General features: G+C 56.9%; 1 protein-coding gene and 1 long non-coding RNA gene across 2 annotated transcripts; one reads left to right on the top strand and one right to left on the bottom strand.

The window, feature by feature from the left end:
• Positions 1-2,361: 2,361 nt before the first annotated feature.
• On the bottom strand, positions 2,362-12,949 carry GDPD2 (glycerophosphodiester phosphodiesterase domain containing 2). Its single transcript, XM_026716646.2, is given in 17 exon segments — positions 2,362-2,772; positions 3,079-3,107; positions 3,713-3,795; positions 3,920-4,067; positions 4,542-4,693; positions 5,358-5,573; positions 6,084-6,234; positions 6,351-6,433; positions 6,808-6,944; positions 6,947-6,952; positions 7,509-7,602; positions 9,021-9,119; positions 9,323-9,382; positions 10,184-10,277; positions 10,386-10,489; positions 10,797-10,932; positions 12,819-12,949. Coding segments are annotated over 16 exon segments (1,611 nt in total). The 5' UTR covers positions 10,899-10,932; positions 12,819-12,949; the 3' UTR covers positions 2,362-2,719.
• On the top strand, positions 12,787-22,893 carry LOC148124806 (uncharacterized). Its single transcript, XR_015745092.1, has 3 exons — positions 12,787-12,875; positions 21,320-21,490; positions 22,369-22,893. It is a non-coding gene; the product is annotated as an uncharacterized LOC148124806 (long non-coding RNA).
• The last annotated feature ends 1,795 nt before the right edge of the window (positions 22,894-24,688 follow it).

Below are 24,688 nucleotides of genomic sequence, written 5' to 3'. Positions count from 1 at the left end.
CCGGGGCCAGAGATCACCAGCCGAATGTCGGGGGCGAATCGGTCTGTGAAGGTTTGCAGGCATCTCATCATCCCGCCCCCCGTTACAGCTGGGCTCATAGGGGTCCCTGGGCCACCCTCCCCAGAGCCTTTCGGGGGGTGGGTCAGCCCTCTGCCCCGCATGGAGGAGGAACCTCCCCCTCCCCGTGCTTTTGGGGTGCCCCGCTTGTCAAGGAGAGGGTGCTTGTGCTTGGCAGGAGAGGGGGAGGCAGCCATGGGTCTTCTGTGGCGGGAGGAATGGGATCTGCTGGGATCCAGGACGAGATCCCCGAGGACCTTGGGGGGGGGGGGCTGCATGGGCTCTTTCCCCCAGGCTGCTGCTGGGGATCCGAGGCTGCCTTCCTGCCCTTGGACCCCACTTCTCCCCCTCCCCTCCTCCCCCTCGGGTGCTTGCTTGGCCTGGCCATGGGCGGGGGCTGGCCGGAGGAGGAGGAGGAGGGGGGGGGGCGCCTTCCGGCTGGCCTCTTCCCAGAGCAGAGGAGGAACGGGGGTGGGGGCGCCTGCTCTGAGGCTGGAGCTCTCCTGCCTGGAGAGGAGCGGCTGGGCCCCCTCCCTCTCCAGGCATTCGGGGCTCTCTCACTCCGCCCCCCCTTGCCCCCAGTTTTTGTGGATTTGCTGGAGGGCAAAATGTGACAAATAAACCTTTATAATCTTCTGTCTCCTCCGTCTTGCACTTCCCATTTACATTGGCAAGAGAAGTTTGGCAGGGGCCGAAAGCTGTGCTGGGGATCATCACCTTCACCGGGAGGGCAGCGTGTGTGTGTGTGTGTGTGTGTGTGTGTGTGTGTGTGTGTGTACACACACATCTAAATGCCCGGTAATGGGAAATGAATGTGGGCAGGAATGGAGCAGGCAAGCTGGCAACAAAGGGTCCGGTTTCTGGGCGGCAGATGGGCGTCTGCGTGGCCTTGATTGCAGCCAGGCCCAAGAGAAGCAGTCGGGGGGGCAGGGGGCGGTCAGAGGGGGTCGTCTCCAGGCAGACGGGGGTTTTCCAGGGCCTCCTGATGTCTCCTTCCTTGCAGGTTTCGTCTTGGGAGAGAGCCCAGCTCTAGGGGGGGCGGCCTTTCAGTTAGGGGAGTAGTTCTGGATTCAGCGAGTGACCTTTCCAGTCAGATCCAGAGGCAACTAAAGTCCCAGAAAAAATAAATAAAAAAAGTTCCTCTCCTGGACAGACTGGTTTTCCTGGGGAATCAAAGACGGAGTGTCCCCTGCTGGTCAAGGCTGGTGGTGCAGGAGCCCAGAGGCTGACCCCTTGGACAGAGGAGCGGGGGGGCGGGCTAGCACGGCCCTAGGAGTTACTGGCCACCATGGCAGCGGCAGCTCCGTGTTGGCAGAAAAGCTCCCCGTTTCCCTGGTGGTTTGTGGGTTCCTGGGCGTCACGCAGGAACAATGGTGGGCTGCCCACCCCCCTGGCAGTTCCCGTTGGGAGGGGGGGCCCAGGTGAGCTGAACATTGGGGGTTGCAACCGTGGTTCGCGGCTCAGGTGAGGCATAACCTCGGCCATCGTGTTGAAGGGTGCAACCGGGCGCTGCTTCCCTGCAAGCTCCTGGTGCATACATGCGGGGGGCTCTCCGCCCCCGAGGAAGCTTTGGGGCAGGAGGCCCTTGGCCAAGGTGGACTTTCCCATTGGAGGGGCTCCATATAGACCAGCTTGTGCTAGTAGACGTGCGCATTTTATCGCTGTGAGCGGCCTGCTTGGCTTTGCTCTCCCTCTTCATTTTTCTAATCAAGACCTGAATGAACTTACGAGTTAATAGACTGAGAAGGTTTGAATCCTGGGCTGCGAAAGATTTCTCAAACAAGGAGCGCTCTTTCTCGGACCTCACCCAGCTAGTTTTCCCAAACCATTTCTGTAAAGCTTTTGACCCCGGTCCATTTTCAAATCAATATAAATTCACTTCCTGTTACATCATCGCCGCTTGACGCAAAAGAGCTTCTGGTTTTTGTTTTGAAAGGTGAATCATTTAACACCCGGAGTCGCCTTTTGTTCCTAAGAGAACCAGCCGGGGGCAGCCTGGGGCACTTGCCTGCCTGCTGGGTGTTGTGGTTTTGTGGGCTCTGCTGTTGAACGTGGTTCCTGGACCTGCAACCCGACACACTGAGCGAGCAAGCGCAGCCGTTGGTGCCCAGACCCCTGGCTTTCTCTCACCCTGGAGCCTTCGAACCCAGCTGGAGTGCCAGGAGGCCGGTTGGGGCAGGAAGCTGCTAGAGATAGAGACTCAGGCAGCTGTGCATTGAAAGGGTGTGTCAACCCCCCGCCACATTATTCTCTCCCCCCGCCCCTCCCCCCCCCCAGGAGAGGAGTGACCACAGCAGCTCTGGGTTTCCCAGCCTGTAGAAACAGCTTTATTGGGCATGTCCAGGATCCTCCAAGTCCCACTTCAAGAAGAAACCGTGTCCCACAGGAGAGCTGGTAGCGCCCTAATTCCACCCCGAGGCTCTAGCGGTCAGTCCCAGGATGTGGGGAGGCTCCGGGTTCCAAGAAGGCAGGCTGCATCCAAGTTGCTCTCCGCTCCTTGGAGGGCTGTGCAATGCAGGCCCCTGAAACCGATCCCAGCAGCCGCTGCCAGCAAGCGCGAAGGACAGGCTGTTCCCAGAGAAGCATTTGAAAGAGGGGAGTCCTGCCAAAAGTAGCAGGGGGGGGGGGAGGGCAAAGCCCGGGGCTTCTGGACGCTCTCGCCTCACTCGGACAAGAGGCTGTGGATCTTGGTCAGCAGCACATCGGAGCTGGAGCCTGCAGGCGGGAGGAGACGGCTGTGAGGGGCTGCGGCTTGCCGGCTTTCCCAGAGGTGAAATCCCCGTTTAGGGTCAGCCATATTCCTTCAACGAGCAGCGAGCCTCTCTTGAAGCTGCTCACAGAGACACGAATGGAGGAGGCCTCACAATATCCTGATTTCCCCCAAGATGCCGGTCAGGCCCTTTTCCCCGCTCTATACCCCTTTTCCTTGGTCGCCTGTGCAGCTGCTATGCACCAAATGTGGCATTTTGCTCCTGTGTTACACAGTAGAAATACCCAGTTATCCCCAAATGCCAGCTTTACCTCTCGACTCCTTTTTCCGAGACCATCTTCTGTAAAGAAGAAGAAGAAGAAATCAGAGTTCCATCCAGGGTCTTTCTGACGCTTGTGGCACAGCTTGGCCAGGTCATGCGGTGCTCCACCTAAATCAAAGGCCTTGGCAAGTTTAAGACTTGTGGACTTCCACTCCCAGAATTCCTGAGCTAACATGACTGGAGGAGGGATTCTGGGAGTGGAAGTCCACAAGTCTTAAAGCTGTCAAGTTCGAACACCCCTGACCTAAATGCACATCAACACTTCCCTCAAAGTGACCACAAAAAGACCCATCTGACCAGGGCCAGGTTTGCTCAAGTGCGGCAACTTTAAGCTGTACCCTCTTCAACTCTGGGGATTCTGGGAGTTGAAGTTCACACATTTAAACCGTCCAGGGTGAGACAATGCACTCTGCCCCTGAGCAAGATTGCAGTAGGTGCTTCCACCTTCTAGTAGAAAGGCCGACTCTCCAACTGGAGACCTAACGCCCTTCGGCACGTTGGCCAACCTCCAGAATGGTGATGGTAGCAGCCCCCCCCCCCAACTTCCTTGGGAAGATGCAGGCTGGGAAAAGCCCCGTTCTCTGACTTGAGGAATTCCTCATCTCGGCTCGCCTGGCACTCACTCCAGCAGCAGGAAAGCCGAGAGAACCAGCAGGAAGGAGGCGCAGTCGGTCACAATCCAGATCATTCGATAGGTGCCACGAGGCTGGGAGAAAGACGGGCGGCCGATCAGGGGGGGCAGCTGCCTGGCGAAGCCCTTCCTGCCAGGGAGCCCGAGTGGGCTGCAGCAGCCAGAGCAGGAGCCCCCCACTCACCCCCAGGGGCCTTACCAGCAGCCAGAGCGGGTGCTGCATCTTCTGGAGCACCTGGCAGGCGTTGGTGGTAACCGAAGAAGTCCCAGCACACCAGAGGACGGAGAAGAGCCACGGAGCATTCACCACAAACAGGTTGACTGAGATATTGTTGCGGTGGTATTCCCTGCAGAAGGGGAGGGTGTGTGCGCCAATAAAGCGGGGGTCAGTACAGCCCATAATAGCATGGTTTGCACGGAAGGCCTGAGGAAGGCTGCAGCTGCATCCCAGCCCCTGGGAGGTCGAAGCCTCCCTGGGCAACAAGGACCTGAAGACGACACCGTCTTTCGGCTGGTGGCTTTGCAGCTTTTTCTATGGAGGGTTACTGAGGGGGGGGGGGGACGGAGGGACCTTACGTTGAGCCCCCTGCTCTGCTTGAGCCCCCCCATCCCGTTTTTCAGTTTGGGAGGGGGGGGCTTCCGAGAGGTTTGCTTTCCGCACCCCACCCATTTCCCAACGGTCTGCCTTCATAAAACGGAGCTGGGGCTGAAAAACGCAGTTGTATAAAGCTGCCTCCCCCCGCCCCTCAGATGTGCCCAGGATGTGCCCTGGGCTGGCCAAGGAAGAGCCCCCCCTCCCTCCCCAGCCCCCCAGCTCTAACCTGATTAACGTGCTGCTCAGTTTTTGGTAAGCCAGGTTGACTCGCGGGAGCCTCCTGGTCTTGTTGTCCAAACTCTCGGGGCCGTAGATGTGCTGGAACCTGGGTGCCCACAGTCTCACCTCCTCCCGAAACTTATTGGGCAGCCATAGGATCTGGGTTGGGGGAGAGAGAGGGTGTAGCAGGGCCCACTCGCCGTTCGTAGGGCCAGGAGTATCTCCAGGTCTAGAACCACAGTGGCCCTAGAACTGAGATACGCCTAAGGCAGGCGGGCGTGGCTCCGATTATCTGGATCTGGAATGGATCTGACTTCCGCCAGGTTCCCTTTCGGGATCCCTGACTGGAGAGGGCAGGTAGCGCAAGACGGTCCCGAAGTCGCATTTTCAAGGGGAACCAAATTGCCTTTTTCTCCAGCCTCATAAGTCTCCGCCTCCGTTTGGGTTCTGTTGTGGTTGGCCTGCAGCAGGTATGGGTGGCTGAGGTCTTGGAGAGCGAGGACTCGGATCAGGGGCCTGCGTGTGAGGCAGGGATGGGGCCAGGACCCTCAGAGAGTGGGGTGCTGCCTTCGGAGCTTGTGGAGGCTGGCAGCAGTGATGAAGAGGACCCCGAGGAGCCTGTGCCCAGCGCACAGGTTTGTTCTTATCTGGGACAATTAGTATTTAATTGCGCTTTACTGTGAACGAACGGAATTCACAGAGAAGCATTAAAGAGGTTTTGCTTTTACCTCTGTTTGGTGTTTGTTTGCTTGGAACGAGGCTTGGGTCAGAACAGGTTCTGCTTAGAAGGTGCACTTGCCTTTTTCGCCACAGGGAAACTCACCAGCTGTTGGTCGATGCCCGATTGGAGGATGGTCTCCACTGTGATGTTGACCAGGCGCTCGTAGTGGGGGTCTTCCAGCGGCAACAGGTCAAACATGACGGACACCTGGTGCCTCCTGGCCTCTGCCAGCAGCTCCCTCAGAGACGGAATGCGCTGCCTCCTGGCCTGGGCCATCCCTTCCTCTGAAAGGCTCCAGGCTGTGGGGAAGGGATGCTTCTGGTAGAGGAAAGGGAGGGGCGGTGAGCCCAGCGGCTGCAAGGCAACCCCGGCTAAACCATGTCCTGCGGTTGGGTGGGCTGCTTTCCCTCCATGCAAATCCAGATTCTCGGAATGTGTGTGAGGTTGTCCCACCAGGGAAGAGGTTTAAACTTTCCCTTCCATTAGTCCTGACGCCCCTAAGATGCATGTCCGTTTCTGACTGGAAGGACGGGGGGGGGGGTTGCCAGAGGGGAGATCTCCCCCTCCCCAATTGTTAGGTGCGAGTAGCCAGGGAAATGGGATTGCTATCAGGGGGAAAAGAAGGGAGGCCAAGAGTCAAGAAGAGCACGGAAGGTCCTTCCCCTTGTGAGGGTGAGGACTCAGGCCTGCTCCATCCCCTCTCGGCCATCCTCCCCAGACTCCAAGGGGCTTCACCTCAGCCAAATCCAGACGAGCGAGCCAGATGTTCAGCACAACCTGATCCTAGCCAGGCCTTGCGTGGATCAAGGGGCCCCATCCTGCTCTCACCTGCAAAAACCAGCTGCCGGCGTCCAACTGCTGCAGCTGCGTCCAGTTGAAGGCCGTGGCCTTGGCGTGGCTGTGGGTGGGGAAGACCTCCTGCACATTTGTCGTCCGTAGGAGGGTCTCATCGTGCAGGAGGAAAGGGATCCCGTCGGCACTGGGAGTGGGAAAGGAAGGAAAGGCCTGGATCCTGGACCTTCCCTTCCTGGGTGGGCGGGGCATGGGGGAGCCCGCCCCTCCAGCAGGGCCACTGATGCCCGGCCCGTCTCTTACCTCACCCGGACATCCGTTTCTAAGACGCTCAGGCCACAGTTGAGCGCCTTCTGGAAGGACATCATGGTGTTCTCTGGTGCCAGCTGGAGAGAGGGGGAGGGGGAGGTGAAGCTGGAGGGTTTTGGACCCCACCCCCGACCCCCGACCACCCAGCTCTCCAGGAAGGGGTTCCACGCATCCTCTCGCAGCTGGAACAATTCTGGTAGCTCGGAGGGTTCTTAGGAAGAAGAGGTGGAGCTGGGACGTCTTCCTAGTGTCTTACCGAGTTGGAAGGGACCCTGGAGGTCTTCTAGTCCAACCCCCCTTGCACGAGCAGAAGAACCCACACCGTTTAATCCAAGAGGAAGAAGCAGAGAAATCCCAGCAAGGCTAGGCTGTGAAAGTCAGCAGCCGCCGCCGCTGCTGCTGTTTTAAGGACCCATCTGCCTTGGTGGGAAGCGGAGGGGCAGGGACTCACCATGGGAGCCCCGCGGTGCCCAAACAGAGCCGGTTTGGGAGGGAGCTGGCTCTGCTCCAGGAAGCAGGGGGAGTCGATGCCCAGGGGGGCCAGGTATAAAGCCAGCATTGCGCCCAGATACAAGACCAGGATGACGCCCGGAGAGCTGCAGCGAAACAAATGGAAGAGGGCCCCAAGCAGACCCCTCATGAGCGCCGACTGCTCTTCCTCTCTCCATTAATCCTAGGGACCTTTGCTCCCTGCCCAGATCCCCCGTGTGGAAGGGTGGGCAGAAGGCCTCCAGGACCTCAACTGGATTCCAAACCAGGGCAGCCCCAACAGGAGGCTGGCCAGACTCAGAGTGAACGCCTGCAGCCAAGGGCAGCGCACTGCCTCCCCCTGGAATTCGCCCCAGGTGCCCTGCTCTGGCGCTCAGGAAGGCTTTCCTGGCATCTGGCTGGAATACGCCAGCCCACAACGTGGGACGGCTGTTTCCCCCCCTCAATGCTGTCCCAACAGGAAGCAGCTCCACCACACACGTGGGGACCCTCCACCCGAGACCCCCAACTTCCAGGCATCGTTTTAACAGCTCAGGAAGGAAGGAGCTGTGCCTGAGTGTTAGGGTTTCCGGTATCCACATTCACCTTGGAACAGGTGTCCAAGGGCCGAGCCCCAACCGGGCTTTGATAAGGAACCACCCTCCTTGTCCCCACCCACAGTACCTGCGTGGGAGATGCGGTAGAAGCAGGTTGCTACTGGCCAGGCAAGCATCGTCAAACCCGCCACGGCTCCAATGTGCAGGAAGGGGCCGGTCGCCTGGCGGGAGACAATTCAAGGGGGTTGGCCTTTCCACGGGAGCCCAGCTGGCCCCGAGAGGCCACAGTTCAGAAGCTCCGAATCCTCCCAGGATTAGGGAGAAGGGCAGCTGGGTCAGGAGGGGGCTCCACCCCGCCCCACTCCCGGGAAGGAAAAGCCACAACATCCCTTGGATTTGGCAAATGGAGTCCTTCCGAAATTCCCTCTCCGGCTGCTGCTCTCCATCCAACAGAACCTCTTTCATTTCCTGGCCTTTTTGGTCCCCACACAAGGATTTACGGTCCTGTGGCAAGGCACGCCTGGCCTGGAGAGTCTTCCCTGCTAAATGACGGGCAGCCGTCTATCCCTGAGTGCCCCCAGCCTGCCAATTTCATGGAGCCAAAGGTCTGACCATTAGCCCCAGAGGGGGCTCATCCGGACCTCGGATATGCCCACCTGGTGGCTGCCCAGCCTCCGTTCTCTGGGGCCCCAACTGGGCACCTCTCCCTGTAGGAGAGGCTAAGTCACCTGCTGCAGCTCAGCCAGCAGGTGGGACAAGAACAGAATCACAGAGTCAGGAGGCACCTTGGTGATAATCTAGTCCAACCCCCTGCTCAAGCTGGGAACCCTACACCATTTCAGGCAAATGGATGCATTTTTGAAAACTTCCAATGTTGGAGCACCTACAATTTCTGTAGGCAAGTTATTCCACTGGTGAATAAAGAAATTTCTCCTGACTTCCGGTTTGGGCTTCTTCGGCGATAGACCGAAATCCGTGGTTGTGCGCGGTTTCGATCCATGCTCGCCGCAGGGGCACCCCGAGCCGTAGAGGTGGTGAAGAGGGGGGAGACCGCCAGCAGAGTTGAGGAGAGCTCCATCTCTCCTCCTCAGCTGGCCATTGCTCTCTTTCCCGAAGGCGGTGCAGCGGTGGTCAGAAATGGCCACCTCAAAGAAGAATTCGACCGGACAAGATTGTGCAGGAGGAAGATAAAAAGAGAAAGCTTTGACTGACTGGGTTGAACTGAGAAAGCAACAACACAAGGTACCCTGGAATTTGAATTATAAAGAGTAACATTGTTCCCAAAAAAGATTTTTGAAGCGACGAAGTAGAGAGGGAAGGGAAAAGATTTGGTTTTTTCCCTTTTCTCATCCGTTGCTTCTTGTCCTGCCTTCAGGTGCTTTGGAGAATAGCTTGACCCCCTCCTCTTCTTTGGGGCAACCCCTCAAATATTGGAAGACATCTATCCTGACTCTCCTCTAATCCTTTCTTTTCATTTTACTAGACACACCCAATTCCTGCAACGATTCCCCAGACGGTTGAGCCTCCAGTCCCTAACAGAGTGGGAGCAGAGAACAGAACAGAGCTGGACAGACAACTCTGCATGGGGCTCAGCGTAAAGCAGGGAAGGGCAGCCCTGGGCTTCTCTCGGGGCCCCTACCTGTAGGGCAATGTGGGCGCTCTCCCACTGCTCTGACCACTGAAGTTTCAGCCCCACAAAAGCAGCCACTACGATCAGCAGAGTCAGGATCAGGAGGCCCTGGAAGAAACAGAGAAGGCGCCTTCAAGGCCCAGGAAGTCACCCAAAGAACCTCTGTCCAGGAAGGAAACGCGGCCCTTGGTGGGCAAGACCTACTGGCGTGGGTTGGCAAGGGACGCTCAAGCGGAGGGCCTCCCAGGGAGGCCTCAGAAGCCTCCTGCCCATGGGAAGGAAAGGGGGCAAGCAGGAGATTGTGGTCTTACCTTGTGGAGCCAATGCAGCTTCAGGGGCTGATGGCAGAGCTGGAGGCAGAGGGCCAACACCTGGGATGCACAGGAAAGGAAACAGCTGCTTGGGGCAAGAAAACCTTGAGGAGGGCAGGACAGGATGTCCCCGCTTGGAAAGACCCTGAACTGAGCGCGGGGGGTTCATGCAAATCTCATCCTTCCGGATGTGTCGGACCACCCAGTTCCCTCAACCCCAGGTAGTCCGATCAAGGTGGGTGAAGATTACCCCCCCAGAAAGGGAAACGCGTAGCTCTGACTTCCAAAACGGGCATCCCTTTCCTTGCCTGCCAGTTTTACTCTCCAAGCCGGAGATGCCCAAATGCCAACCTCTCCCCTCTTCTGTCTTCTGGGGTGTATGTGTGTGTGTGTTGCCCACCTAATTCTGGCCACTTTGAACCGGAGAACTGTGGCAGTCCATTCGTCAGAGTGAACCATTGTGTTCCATTGTGCCAGGATAATGTCAGCCTCTCGATATGGCAAGAGTTTATTCTGTTAGATCAGAGGTCTCAAACTTGGGCACTTTAAGACTTGTGGACTTCAACTCCCAGAATTCTCCAGCCTGGCTGGAGAATTCTGGGCGTTGAAGTCCACAAGTCTTAAAGTGCCCAAGTTTGGAGACCTCTGTTTTGATGCTGCTGCAACACTCCTCCCCCGTCTCCCTCCCCATGAACCGCAGAGTCCAAACTGGAGGGCACAGAGATATCCCGAAGACCCTCCCATACCGTCAGCCAGAGGGGAGGGGCGATACGGAAACCCCCAGAACCAGGGAGCTTCAGTGCAAAGTTGGACCAGGAAGGGAGGGGGGAGGTATGAAAGATGAAGGGAGAGGAGGCCTACCATCAGCAGAGAGGAGTAGGTGACCAGCGTGGCTGTCACACACAGCATCACCACTGACCAGTCCAGCCACCATTCTGTCTTCTGGAAGATGAACCTGTGCCGGGTGGGGGAGGGGAAGGAGGGTGGGTAAAGCTTACCCAAAGGTCAGAAAGGGGCACAGTGGAGGCACGGGGGAGCGGGGCGGGGGGGGGCTCCTACTCACTCATTGAAGTTGTGGAAGTCGTTGAGCGTGACCAGGGCCACGTACAGCCAGGCCAGGGCAAGGAGGCCGATGCAGAAGAGCAGGAAGAACCAGGCGGAGTCACACTGTGGAGGGAGCGGGGGGCGGGGGGCTCAACGGACACTGCCAGGTTGGGACACCCCCCCCAGGGGGCTCAGAGGGAGGAGCCAATCCCCCCAGCCAATCCCATAAGCCTCATCCCCTCCTTGGCTACAGAAGGCGGGGGAAGAAAGACGCCACCCCAGGAGGGAGGACGCACCCTCGGCCCTTGAGTGCTTTCCACGCAGACCAAGAGGGTTAACTGATGCCCAGCTTATTTGGGGGGGTGGTCTGCAGCCCGTCCCCAGAGGGAGAGGGACCAGGCCTCCCAGGGGCTCCCGTAAGGGCACACACCTTGCTCGTCTTCAGGCTCTTCTTGTGGGTCCAGTGGCAGCCGAACAGCCCCAGCAGGCAGGTGGTGCAGAAGTGCTGGCAGCCCCCATTCCTCTTCGCCATGGCTGCTCGCGTCTTGGCAAGGGGCAGCCCCACCCTGCAAGGGGAAGCAGGCAGGCTGGCGGTTCGGGGGAAGGAAGGAGACGCCACCTCATCCCCAACTGCAGGGACCGTCTGAGCAGGAGGCGAGTTCAGCAAGTTCCCCTGACTCACCCGGCAGGCTCCCAGAGGAGGCCAATCCCAACCAGGCACGGAAACCTGCGCAACCTGGCCAGGTGAGCCCTGCCCGGCCATCCCACCCCAAGGCAGCAGGTTGGGGCAAGCCCGCAATGCATGGAGGCACCTTGGAAAGCCGTTTAACCCGCCATCTTCTCCCAGGTGGGGAGGAGGGAAAATGGAAGGGAAGAGCTCCCGCCCAGAGTGTCTGGCGGGGTGGGTGGGTGGGGGGGGCAGCCTTTGGCGAAGGAGGACAGGGTGATGCCCTCAAAGGAAGGCCAGGCGTCTCCCTTGCCCTGCCCAGGAGGGGAGGGGAGGGGAGGCGGGGAGGGGCCTTCCTGCTGTGCCCCAAACAGAGCCGCTTTAGTCCCCTGCCTCTCTAGCCTGGAACCAGGTGATCCAGATTGGATTTTTGCTGAGATGAACAACATGGATGGATTCTTTTTCCCAGTCCAGAGATTAAAACTAGTCGGGCTGAAAACGGCTCTACGGGCAGGACGGCGCTGCTGAGACCAGACCAGGCCGCCTCCTGCTTTGCTGCAGTGTGCAAACGGTGGTATTTAAACCACGATGGATGCTAATTAAATTCTGCCCAAGTTGCAGAGGACTGAAACGTGTGCCCTGTGTATGCAGCCCCCTCTCTAAGGCAGGGGCCTCCGACCTTGGCAATTTAAAGACTTGCGGGGTTCAACTCCCAGAATTCCCCAGCCAGCAGGCCTTGGGGAGGGGCAATGGCTGGCTGGGGAATTCTGGGAGTTGAACCCCGCAAGTCTTTAAATTGCCAAGTTCGGAGGCCCCTGCACTGAGGCCTTCAAGCAGGAATGCCAGCCCCGTCCACAGCACCAGAAAAGTGGGCAACCTCCTCTCCCCACCCCCGCCTCCTCTCCCCCTCCCCGCTGCCCCCGGGCCTTTCCCCATTTGCCCCAAATGGCCTCCTCGGTGTTGCTCCATCTCAAAGCAGCCCCCATCCTCCTCAGCAGCTAAAGCAGCCTTGCCCCCCACATTCACCCAACACCCCCCAAGGGCAGATTTGGGGCAGCAATGGCAGGCGTCTGCCCCTCCTCTTGCAGAGGCAGATGGGCCCGTTAGGAGGGCAACGGGGGTGGGGGGTGGGCTGTTTGCTGACGCTGAGGGCAGCCCTGCTCAGCAGTGAGGAAGCCCCCGCCATCCTTCTCTCTCCCAGATTGCAGCCCCCCCCGCACCGCTTGGGGAAGTTCCATGGATGAAAAGCGAGGGACCCCTCGAACCCTACAGGTGCCGCATGGGCCAAGAAGGGGGTCAGGAGGGGGGCGCAGCAGCGGCATTCTTCCCACGGAAGGACCCCCTTCAAGGACCGCGCCACAAAAGCGTTTGCAGCCCCCCTCCGCCCTGCCCGGGCCTTTAGACCTGGGCAAGGGTTGCCATGGCGACCACCAAGGCGTCAGGCCTCGGTGCACAAGGGCAGCGGAATGGGGGCTGGGAAAGGGCGGGGGGAGAAGTTGGCTCTGCAACTCGAAAGCGGCCGCCGCCTCCGGGCCAAACGATACTCTCGCAATGCTGGGATTTGTTTTCTTAATTGGGGGTGGGAACACCCTCTTGGCTCCCCCCCCCGACTATATAGACACTTGGCGGGAGCCCAGCCGCCTCGCTGCAAGGACCCCCGCGCACTTCGGGGGGGCGGGGGCTGCAGCCTGGGCGAACAAAGCTCGCTCTCCCCGGAAGAAGCGCCGCTCGGGGCTACTTTCTGGGGCCTTTTCAAAAACTTCTCCCGAACTTCCCAAACTTTACCTTTCTGCGGAGAGGAACCAGCTGGGATCCGGCCTGAGTCGCCTCTGCGGCGGCCAGGTAGGCAGACAGCTCTCCCCTCCCTGGTCCCGGCGCGGCCCAGGCGCTCTTCGTGGCGTAACCGCGACTTTGGGAACGTGAGCAAACTCCCGATTTTCTCCGGGGAGCCGGAGGAGGAGGAGCCGCGCCGCTCCCTCCGGAGAGAGAAACCGGGGAGCGAAACTTCCCCACCGGATCCCAACGGCTGCTGGGTCGCCTCGGCCAGGAAAGCGGGACGGGAGAGCCACGCGACCCCCCCAAAGGCTCCGAAGGGAGCCCCGGTCCCCTTCGCTCCCCCCGCCGCTTCGCCCCTGAAGGTCCCCTGGGGAAGCGGCCGCTTCGCCTCCTCCTCCCTCGGGCGCGCCTGTCGCTCAGCCGACGCCTCCCAGGTCACTCACCTTGGCCAAGCTTCCAGTCCTCGTGGAGGGCGTGGGGGGGGACTCGGCTTCCCTTTTCGCACTGCGCTTTTGCTGGCTGCCGTCGGCTCCCTCTTCCTCCTCCTCCTCTGCCTGTCCTGCTCTCACCTGCGGGGCGCCTGGCTTGGCACCCCACTTGGGTGCCGCCTCGACTCTGTGTGTGTGTGTGTGTGTGTGTGCGCGCGCGCCTCCCGTTTGGAGCTCAGCCTCGCGAACTTGCAAGGCTGGGTTACGATCACAATAATAAAGCTATTTTATCTACCTGTTGCTGCCGGTCATGCAGGAAACGATAAGAGGCCTTGTGGCTCTTGGCAGCCCTTCCGTCCCCGCGTGGGGATTGCGGGGCAGCTTCTGCTCCATTCGGGGGTTCCCGCGGAGTGCATCGCACAACAGGATACCCCTCCCTCCAGGCCACTCCTGTTCTCTTTTGGAGCGGGTAATTTTACCCCGCATGGAAAAGTAAACTAAAAAAGTTGAAAAGCACCAAGACAAAGAAAAGAAAGGATGGCCCCTGTTTAGATCAGCCCATCAGCCCCTCCATCTTGTCTCCCTGTGTGCAAGGGCGTCTGTCTCCCTTTTTTCTTGACCCTTCTCCCTTCTCTCTCTCCCTCCCTCTTCTCCCACTCCCCCTCTCTCACGGTCTCCGTGTGTTTCCTCTGGACTAGTCGTTCCCTGGAATGTGTGTGTGTCTGTGTGTGTCTCTGTGTGAAGCCCAGTTTCTTCAGGAGCACCGTTTGCTAGAAGGGATTCCCTCTTGTTTGGCCTCGCCTAACCCTGCGCTGGGAGCCTTCAGGCAAATAGGTGGGGTGGAAGAACCTGCTTGCGTATTTGAGCTGTTTACATGCCACCTTTCTCTTTGGAAACATCTAAGGTGGTTCCCCATTGCCTCTTGCACGATAGAAGCCTGTGGCCCTTGCACAGGTGTGGGGTGGAGGAGGCCGTGGGGCTGGAGTCCCCCCACCACCAATTTGGCTGAGCATAGGTGCAGACCAGCTCCTGTGCACTGCAGGTGGCTGTAGCACCTTGTGTGACCCACAACCCCTTCCACAGACTCTGCAGGTAAATAAGCCAAAGCGAGATGGGAGGCAGGTAGGTCGGATCTCTTACTCCTCAACCAACCACCTCCATTGCGCTGCTCCCCCACTGGGGCCCCAGACCGACTGGCAGAGCCGTACCTTGGAAGAGATAGGAGGGTTGGGGCCGACCTCACACAGGCGCGGGGTGGGGGGGGGGGATGTCCCAGAGGGCAGGAGCAGCAACAGAGAAGGCCTCCTTCTGGACCCTGCAGGCCAGAATAATTGGGCTGACGGGACCCACAGCATACCTCCTCTGCCAGCAAGAGTGGGGCAGGCCAATCCCATGGCCTGGTGAGAGGGTCCCTCCAGTAGCCAGGACCTCTGCCAGGAAGTCACCAGCGCCCACTCATACTCGCCTCTTCCTTCAAAAGGAGCCTCTCCCTTTAAGACCAGCCTGGAGAATCAATTAAGCCAGGACCCCCCCAACTTGGCCGCTTTAAGCCGTGTGGACTTCAACTCCCAGAATTCTCCAGCCAGCTGGCTGGAGAATTCTGGGAATTGAAGTCCACACGGCTTAAAGTGGCCAAGTTTGGAAACCTCTGAATTAAGGCAAGGAGTTTGTGAGGCAGGCACCCACCCTCCCTGGGATAGAAATGCGGCTCCAATAGAAGAGGCGACTTTTTCCGAAGTTATCCTGCCTGGTAACAAAACGTTTGGAAGCTAAACAGCAAATCTGGAGAACAATCCTCCGCCAATGCCGTTCCTCCCTTTGCATTTTATGGGGTGCATTTCCCTCTCTGCAGCTTTTCCGTGAGGAGACACCAAGTGTGAGCTGGGAAATGTCTTCATCTTTATCCCACAAGATGATCACACATTTTGTGTGTGTGTGGGGAGGGGGTTCAGGGGACATTTAATACCTTCGCCTGTTCTGGTTGTTGTTGTTTTGTAAACAAGGAAGGGAAGCTTTGCTTCCATAGGCCAGCAGGGGGCACCGAAGAGCCTTCATCTCTAGCAAGGGCTTGGAAGAACTAGGAAGCTTCTCCCAGACCCCCAAGGATCCTGCGTTGAAACTGGGGGGGTGGGGGGGGAGAGGAAAGGGGTGCAGCTGCCCTTCTTCGCCCCGCCTGCTTCCAGGTGCTATGAACCTCCAACTGGGTCTTTCTGGTCCCTGCAGGGTTGGCTGTGCCTTTTCTCAGTTGGATCTCCGTCCCACAAGGGGCAGTTGCGGAGGTGGAAGGAGGTTGGAGGATGCAGTCAGCTGCGAGGGGTCCCTGGGGGCTCCCAACTCAAGAAAACTTTGCGTGATCTGGTGGTCTCAGGCCAGGGGTCCCCAACCTTGGCCACTTTAAGACTTGTGGACGTCAACTCCCAGAATTCCTCAGTCAGCAAAGCTTTAAGACTTGCGGACTTCAACTCCCAGAACTCCTCAGCCAACAAAGCAAAGCAAAGCTGGCTGAGGAATTCTGGGAGGTGAAGTCCATAAGTCTTAAAGTGGCCAAGGTTGGAGACCTCTGTTTCAGGCAGTCCCCGATCAGGCGCCCATTTTCTTTGACTTGGAAAGCGGGTGGATAAAGTGAGGGCCCTGGAGGAGCTGGGTTACTGGGCCCCTGGCAGGGTGGAAACTCTTTGGTGCTCCTTGTGGAGGATGGTAGGAGAGACTGAGATCAGAGGCGGCAACCTTCCGGTCTGGGTGGGAGGGAAGGGCCCAACTGAACCCCTCTGAGGCAGAGTGACTTGGTGTGGGTGGGACTGGCAGTTCCCAATAAATCCTTGCTTGGCTTCTGAAAGGGAGGGGTCACCCCCCCTCCCTTCTTCCGGAGGTGCCCTGCAGCTTCTCCTGGGTTTCCAGCGCCTGCTTGAAGAGCAGGTAGCAGCTTCAGGAGAGCTTCGGCACCTCCCTGGCTCCAGGCCGAGCACCCTCTGCCACCGCGAGGGTTGGCGGAGTTGGCCTCTGTGCCCCAGGGAGGGTCCTGCTGCTGCGCGTTCCCCTGCACGGCAAGAGGACGTTTCTCCAGGTCAAGATCTGGAGGCGCCTCGCCTTCCTTTTCTGGGAGATCCACCTTGTTCCCCCAGTGACGACAGGGGCATCTGCTGGGAAGGGGACGCAGGTCAGCCAAGGTGGGGCTTCTGTTGCACGGTTGAGACCCCCCCCTTCATTTTTTTGATCGCCTCACAGACACCCCTGAGAGCCACAGGAGCGGACGCCTTTCAACCTCAAGCATCTGCAGCCCGTTGGAGAGGAAATCCGTGCGTAATCTACCACAGAGGCCTCCCACCTTGGCAACTTTAAGCCTTCAACTCCCAGGAAAGCTGGCTGGGGAATTCTGGGAGTTGAAGTCCTCCAGGCTTAAAGTTGCCAGGGTTGGAGACCCCTGATCTACAACTCCCAAGACTGCTGGGCTGAGCTGTCAGGGGTCCCAGAGACCCCTCTGACCCCCGAGCAGGGCTTGTGGTCCCTGTATTCAGGACGGCTCTAAGGGCCTCCAGGGATGGCCTCCCAAGTGCAGCTCTTCCTCTGTGGCCGGTGAAGGGAACCACTTCTGCCAGATGCGAAAGCCTCCCGCTCGTAATATGTTTTAGGTCAGTTTCACGGTGAATTCTGGCAGCCGTAGAATGGCTCCCTTGTAGGCTGACCCACGACTGTAAGAAACATTTTATCTATTTATCCTTGCAGGACCTGGAGGGTGATATTGACCCACTGGGTGCCCTCTGTGGCATCGTAAAACCCTGATCCTGGCAGAGATGCTCCCGCTGGAGCAGCTGGAGAGAGGAGGAGGAAGAGGAGGAGGCTGTGAAGACTGCAGAAGCTCTGCCCCCCTGCCCCCCCCCGGCTCTCAAGGCTTTGAGGAAGAGCCTGCTTCCTCCGCAGACTCCCCCAGCCTCATCAGCGGCAAAGAAGGCGAGGGGGGCCACCCAGGCAGAGCTGGCAGAAGGGAAGTCTCTTCATTCAGGTGGCCAGAAGACTTTGGAGCAACTCTGCACCCCAGAGGAATCCATCCGTGGGCGGGAGAGAAGCAGCTGACCTCTCAGCCAAGACTTGGTGGAGTCTTCTTCGCTCACCGGAAGGCTTTCTTGGGTTTTAGAAGCCCAGGTTCTTCCAGGGCCTGAGAGCCCAAGAAACGTTCTTCTAAGCAGAAGGAAACATCAGCGCTGGCCATGACAGGACCAGGTCCAGTGCTGGAGCCAAGGGGAGCCTCCTGTTCTCTCCTGGGCTTTGCGGAGCCTCTTCCTGCCTTCCGGAAATGGGCAATGGAGATCCTTCAGTGAATCACTGCGGGGCCCTCGGGTGGATCCTGGAGCGTCCCTTCCCTGCCACCAATCTCCATGTTACGAAGCTCTCTGGGGCCTCTGTTGCATTGGGGCGTGGCTTGGTCCTGTGGTTGTGGCCCCCTGCACACCTCCCCTCCATCCCACTGGTCTGGAGGCCATCGCAAGGCCGTTGGGGGCCGTTCCCAATCCGGCCTTGGCTGAAGCTTGTTTCTGCCGGCTGGATAGGCGGCCTCCAGGTGCCCCAGGGCTCAGGAAGGAAATGATGCCTAAACATTCTTCATCCGGGAGGAGGAGGAGGAGGAGGAGGAGGAGGAGGAGATAAAATGGCCCCAGGATTACTTAGCTGCACCTCATGTCTAAAAGCAGCCGCTGCAGAAGGAGGCTTGATGATAATGGCAGAGCGTAATTCCCCTCCCAAGGTCTGCAGAGTGCTGGGCATTTCCCGTACTTTAAAGAGAGATGTGAAGAGAAGCATCAATGCCTTCCGGTGCTCTTGTCAACGTTCAGACAATTATAATCTACTCTGGGGTTAGTCCGCACTGCGTCACAAAGGCCGGTGCTCAAGGAAAATGGTTTCGTTACAAAGGGATGCTTGTGAATTCACTGCGCAGCCCCTGAGGAGGGAGGACGGTGCTTTCTGGAACCGGCCGATGCTCTTCATCGCCTTTCTTCTAGAAGTCAGAGGCCGCCGCGTGTGTTTGCTCTTGATGGTTCCTTCCTCTCTTATCAGGGCCTGGCAGTGTGAGTTGTGCGCAGGTTGTTTCCCTCCCTGGCAGCCTCTCACATCGCTGGTAGGAGCTTCATCTTTTCGTTTTCCAGCTGTTGTGTTGCTGTGCCCCAAGCTTGGCTGGGAGAGGCAGGTCCGTCCAAGAGAAGGGAAGGAACCCAAACGCAAAGCCGGCCTGAAACACACGGCAGAAAGGTGCAGAACCCCCGCCCCCCGTCCCATTTAGTTAAAAGCAGAGTGGGCTCCAGGACCAGCTCCAGGCTGGCACTTCCCGTTGCTGGCACAGTGGCCTTGAAGGGAAGGGGCCCGTCCTCAGCAGACCTTCCAGTGCACGGGGGACTCCCGCTTCCCTTCGGGGGACCCTAAACTTGGGAACGGCATCCTTTCGCAGGGGCACCAGACCTTACAGAATATCCTGGCACCCCAGAATGCCAGGCGGGCGAAGCAGAACTTCTGATTTGCAAGGAACAAACCGGGCAACCTGCCAAAGGCCAGGCCAAGCTGAAGGGAGAGCCGGAAGCTTTGCAGGCGTCCTTCGCACTCGGGACCTGAGGCCTGGGCTCTCTGGCCTTGCGGGGCCTTCAGGAGCGCTTCTTCTTCCCAGGATTCGCTGCGAATGCCCGGAGCAGCCAGTTCTTCCGCCACCTGATCAACTAAGACAGGGCTGGTCGATTTGGTGTTCTGTATTCAATCTGAGGCTTGACTCTTGTGCCAACCGGACTCCTAAGACCCCTGACTTCCCTCGCCTGGTCCGGCTGCAGGGCCCACCTCTGTGGAAGGCTTCTCGCTTGAGTCTCACAGCTGTGGAGAGCCTTATTTGGGGTAGAAATTTCCCTTCCAACTGCCCCCCCCAAAAAAAACTTTCCAAGTTGGCTGGTGAGACACAGAGCATGACCCAAACCCTAAGCCTCCCTCGCCCCAATCGAGCCCAAAGGCAGGAACTCAGTGTGGGGGGGCTGATGGGGGGGGGTGTCTTCAGCCTCTCCCTGCAGCCTCCCCTTGCAGAGGGGCAGGCAGAAGCAGCTGAACTGGGCCAATTCTGTCCAAACCCCTCCCACCGTTGCCTGCCGGCGAAGACACAGCCAGTGTGAAAAGCAGACACGGAGAAGACACCAGTAATTTCTACCCAGTGTTTGATGCCGGAATGTGCAAAGCCCACCCCATTCAGCCTTTGCGGGGAGAGTGAGGAGCAGTGGTGGGGGACAAGGCCAGGAGTCTTGGGCCGGGTCCCCCAACACTCCCTGGGAAAGCGGGCGAAGCTCCTTCCCAGAACCAAACGCTTTTCCTTCTCTGTGGGACGCTGTGTGCTCGTTGCTGGCGGGGGGAGGTATTATTAGAGGTTGTAGCAACTGAACGTACGTACTATGCACACTTTTCGAGGAAAGGAGGTGTTTTTCTCCCTGTGCAGAGCTGGTGCTGCCTAATTATCCTCCGCCAGAACTTGCCTTCTGCCCAGCCAGCTCTTCCTAACCCCGGGCAGAAGAGGTGCCGAGAGAGACGAAGGCTTCCCGGCCGAACGAAACCGGCAGGCAGTGCGGTCCGTGCGCTACAGAATTAAGCCTGGCTCTACACGGAACAGCGAATGGCCTCTTGGCCTTGGGGGGGAGGGGAAGCTAAGTAGCCCCTTGGCCCCGAGGAGTCGGTGTGTGTGTGTGTGTGTCTTTAGGGACAGGCAGCGTGGAATAAGACCCCTTTGGGGGAGGGTCTCCCTGGCCCTGTCTGGGGGCAGAGATGCCGTCTCATCACTTCCAGTCAGCCCAAGAAGGAGTGAAGTGATGTTCCCCCAGAAGTGAATGGGAAACGCTTGGCAAATCATGCGGCCCATCCTCGTGTGTGGGTGCCTGTCGCTGTATGAACTAACAACGCCTACGCTCCCTCGGAGACCGTGGCGCACCAGCCTTAGGATCCGCTCAGCAGCCCAGCCTCCTGAAGCGCCTTTGCTCCCTGCCCACACAGCCTTCCCAGCAAGCTTCTCCCGGCCGGGCTGAGCCCCGGGTGCCAAGGCGGCTGGTGGGAAGGATGAGCTTGTCCAAGCAAGAGGGGTCTCCGTCCCCTTCCGATGGCTCCGTGATCCAGCAGGACTTCCAGGCCAAGAGGAGGCTGCCTGAGGGCCCTTCAGTTCTGTAGCTCCGTTTGGGGCAACGTCTGTCACTCTCAACCCGCCCCTCCCCCATTTCTCTGGGGTGGTTTAATTTGGGTCTCAGCTTGTATCACCCCCTAGGACGGTGAGCCGAAATTGAAGAGAGAGGGGGGGAAAAAGCAAGCCATGTTTTAGTTGTGTATATAATTTGGGTGTTTTACAGCTGGGTCCTGGTGCAATTGGACTCCCCCCGCCCCTATCTAGAGGCCTTTTGAGGTCTGTTTGCCCCCCCTTGACAAAAGGCCCCATTTGCCCATTCTCCCCCAGCCTCCTCGTGCCCCCCCTTGAAACCCCACCAGAATGCCAGCAGTAAACTTGGCCAGCTGCCTTGGAGACAAGCGGGCCGTCTCAGCCATGGATCATCGTTTAATAGATACCCATTTATGTCACTGCAAGAAGCATGGAGAATAAATGAAAAAGGCCTGTTGGAAAATTATAGGGAATTAATGCTCCAAAGCCATGAGCGGGGATTTGAAAGAATCGATGTGTCTGCTCAACTCTTCCCCCAAACAACCCGGAGCTAAATCGGGGTTGGCGACTTTAAGGAACGATCCGTCTTTCTTGAGCCAAGTGGCGTTTGGAAAACTCCTGGCTGAAAATAAAGCAAAGGGAATCGGTTTCAGTCTCGTTGAACTCCTTCTCTCTGCCCGCTCTTGCACTAGAAACCCTCAAAGATCCCTTCCAACTTCCCAATTCATATTCATTATTCTATTTCTATTCTATTCTATTTCTATTCTATTCTATTCTATTCTATTCTATTCTATTCTATTCTATTCTATTCTATTCTATTCTATTCTATTCTATTCTAATTCTAATCCTAATCCTAATCCTAATCCTAATCCTAATCCTAATTCTCCATTTCTATTTCCATTCTTTCCATTCTTTGCCTGGCCCAGGTTCGTCTTCTCCTAACAGCTGCTGCCTGTTGTCTTTGCAGCTGTTCAACAGTTTAGTCCCAGCGTAAAACTGAGCACACGGGAGAGACGCTGGGAGCCCTGGAAGCTGCGTGGAAGTGAAGCCTTCAGGAGCAACGCTGGTTTAATTGTCATGCGGAGAGCAGTAAATGAGTAATGAGACTCAGACAACCTCATTACAGGGACAAGGATATTGGTGCGTTTAATTAATAGCGAGCTGGGTAGCTGTCACAGGGAAGGGGAGGCCAATTGTTGTGCGGAACGTCACTCGGTGGAGGACACAGAATTCTTGCTGTTCAGGCTCTTCTGCAGCCCAGGAAGGAGGTCTGGGTGGTGGGGAATCTGATTTGCAGGTTGACCAGGGAGCTGAGCGGTCATCCTAAGAGTAGAGGGTGTGACCTCTGCAGGCCCCTCTCTCTGTCCAGGAGGAAGAGCTTCCTCGGGATTCCAGTAGGCCCACTGCCCAAGGTGGGCGGACACTTGACCACAAAGCAACGGGTCTGCCTTCCAGCTCATTAAGCAGCTGCCCTTGCAATGCCCCGGAGACCCTGAACCTGGGAAGGAAAATGGACCACGTGCAAATCGATGCAGTATTTTTTGTTTATAGAACTTTGCTCGGTTGGTCCTCTTCTTAGAACAAGGATGCTCTGAAATGCCAAAATGGTCACGAGGAGAGACCTGACCTCCTTGCGAGGAATGGCCATGTTGTGTGGGACTTTGGGCTGAAATTAAGTCAGTCAGGATGAGGCTCCAACAGCCTCAATTAACAGTGGCTGAGGCTGATGGAAGAGCAAGAACCAGAACTCCCAGTCTCCCTCCTGAAACCTGAGATGGCGGAGGAGGAGGAGGAGGAGGAGGAGGAGGGGGAGGAAGGCATGAGGGCATGTGACATCGGGGGAGGGGGGAATATGTCTTGGAGTACAGCCACTCTCCCCTCCGCCCCGGGAGAGAAACAAATCAAGCAATCTTTGGAAATGCACTCAAACAAAAGGGGCCGGAGTGGTGATGGCCGAACCTTTCTTCCTTCCCAGGGAGACGGATGGGGCAGGTTCCGGGAAAACACACAGCGGTGCCAAAGCTGACTGCTTCCCGCAGCAGGTCACTCATTTGAGGAAATCGCTGCCACCAGCGACTTTGAAAATTTCAAGCTTGAAACGTGCTTTCCTGGTTTCTATTAACCTTCAATATCTCTTAATTTTACTCTAAATTGTTTTTATAATAATTATATTACAACCTTTCAGTTCTTACATTGCCGGGATTTCTACACAACATTGTTTGCTTAATTACCGTTGGTTGACTAAGCCACAAAGTGCAATGGCTAGATTTGCGCAATACGTGAAGCTGAAACCAAATGAAGTGTGACATGCCAGCTCCCTTATTGTGTGATCCACTCAGATAAAATGAGAGGCATATAAATAACATCGGATAATTTAAGCGCATACGATGGTCGAACGCTTTCCTCTGCAGTCACTGCTGCAAATGGGAAAGGTAGCTGTCCATGGTACTGGTTCCCCGTCTCTCCCTCTCATTAAAATGGCTATTCCGTAATGCCGGTTGGACTGTGCTGCCTGGGGAATTGGGGGAGTTGAAGTCCACAGATCTTAAAATCGCCAAGATTGAGAAACGCAGCTGTAAGCAATTTCACCCAAAACTTATTTGTCGCCAGTCTGATTCCACGTTAGGAGTGGTTGGATTGAGTTTTGTCCACTCCTTAGGGACCCAAGGAATAGTTGATCCCCCAAAGCTGAAAGAACAAAGATGATTATTTCGTGGTCTTATTTCCAGCAGTGGAAGATGCTGACAGGCCTGGCCAAGAGCCAAAACAGAGAGATTGTGAATTTCTTATCAGCATAAAGTCAGCAGAGCTATCCTACTCTCTAAGCGGCTGCACTTACTCCTCCTCTCTCTCTAATCACTCTATCGTTTTGCAGTTCTCAACTTGTTTTTAACAGATGCCTCTATTCTGATAAAATAATTTTTTTCTTGCAGCTGAGAAAATAATTACCTCACCATTCATTTGTGCAAAGTTGAAAAATGGAATTATTATTTTTTTTTAGCAGAAGTGACTAATGTCTTGTTTCTCGTGCACCAGTTTCTTTTAGTGATGCAAACATCAATGTGAGTTTCCTGCAGTGTCCATTTCTCACAGATCGTCCTGGGGTCCCCGGCCAGGTTGAAGTTGTGGGTTACGCCACTGGCAGCTGAGCTGGTCCGCAAAGGCCAGGAGGCTCAGCTCAGCGGTGAGTCACATTCTCTGCATTCGGGTATTGTGGGGCTGAGCCACTTTTCCTGTTAGAAGGAAAGAGCTTTGGGTGACACGGAGCAGAGAGCCCTGCATGGCATTTCAGGTCCCGTAGGAGATGACGCGAAAGAAAGAGGTCCCCTCTTGGATGATGCCACAGCTGAGGGAAAAACCCTAGTTGGAGGCCAAGGCCATTGGGGGTGTGCCAAGGGTTGTGCCCTGGGCCTTGGCAGGTGGGAAGGGTCCTTCTGGAGATGATGGACCCTGAAGGGGGATGACCAGCAAAGGCTGCTGGGGCCACAAGGCTGTCTCAATCAGAAAATCGGGAAGGCCTCTTTCTGCAGCCTTTCCAGGTCTAACCGTCCAGCATCCATGGCTCTGCTTCACCAGCTTGGGGGCATGGAGGGGTCTTGGGGAACAGAACGCTTGCTGATTGGACTCGGCTCTCTGATTTTAGAAAGCAGGACAATATGGGGAGGTCAAGGAAGTTTAGCGGTGTGCAATTATAGAAGCCCGAGCATATTTCCAAACTAAGAATAAACGTAGATGTCGGCATAATTTTGATCTAGACTCACACTTGGTTTTCGGGTAGCCAAGAATGGATGTGGGCACCGCAGGGAGCCTGTGGACGGGTCCAGCTGCCAGACCGAGATTTTGAGCAACCCAACCATCGTCTTTTCCTCTCGGCTGGCAATGTTGGCAAAGCCTCTCAACACTTGTGGGAGCCATCGGCTCTGAAAAAGAGGCCCTATCAGTTTTCTTCTCACACACATTATGGGTGGTGGTGGGGATAATTGCTTTGAAATATTTTACACCATAAAAGCCTAATCAAATCAACGGCTGGCCTTAATTCTGTTGAACTGAGAAGCATCGTTTCCACACTGCTGTCGCCGCTTATTGTCAAGAGAGGCTGCAACCCCTTAAATGGATTTGACTTTTATGGAGAAGAAATAGGGATGATTGGTTAATGTAAATCAATGCCTAACTGCAGATGCTCACAGCCCGGGTCTGGTTGTCAGTGGGTTAGTGAGCATGGAGGCCATTAAATCTGGGTGCTCCATTCGCGGTCTCTCATCTATGGTGTTATCTGCCTTTCCCTCCTCCATTGT

The sequence above is a fragment of the Pseudonaja textilis genome, chromosome 12 (genome assembly GCF_049901715.1).
Source record: "Pseudonaja textilis isolate UNSWEBS1 chromosome 12, rPseTex1.2, whole genome shotgun sequence".
NCBI lineage: Eukaryota > Metazoa > Chordata > Lepidosauria > Squamata > Elapidae > Pseudonaja > Pseudonaja textilis.
Note: the sequence above shows the minus strand (reverse complement) of the source record. Positions and strands in the feature narration are given on the sequence as shown.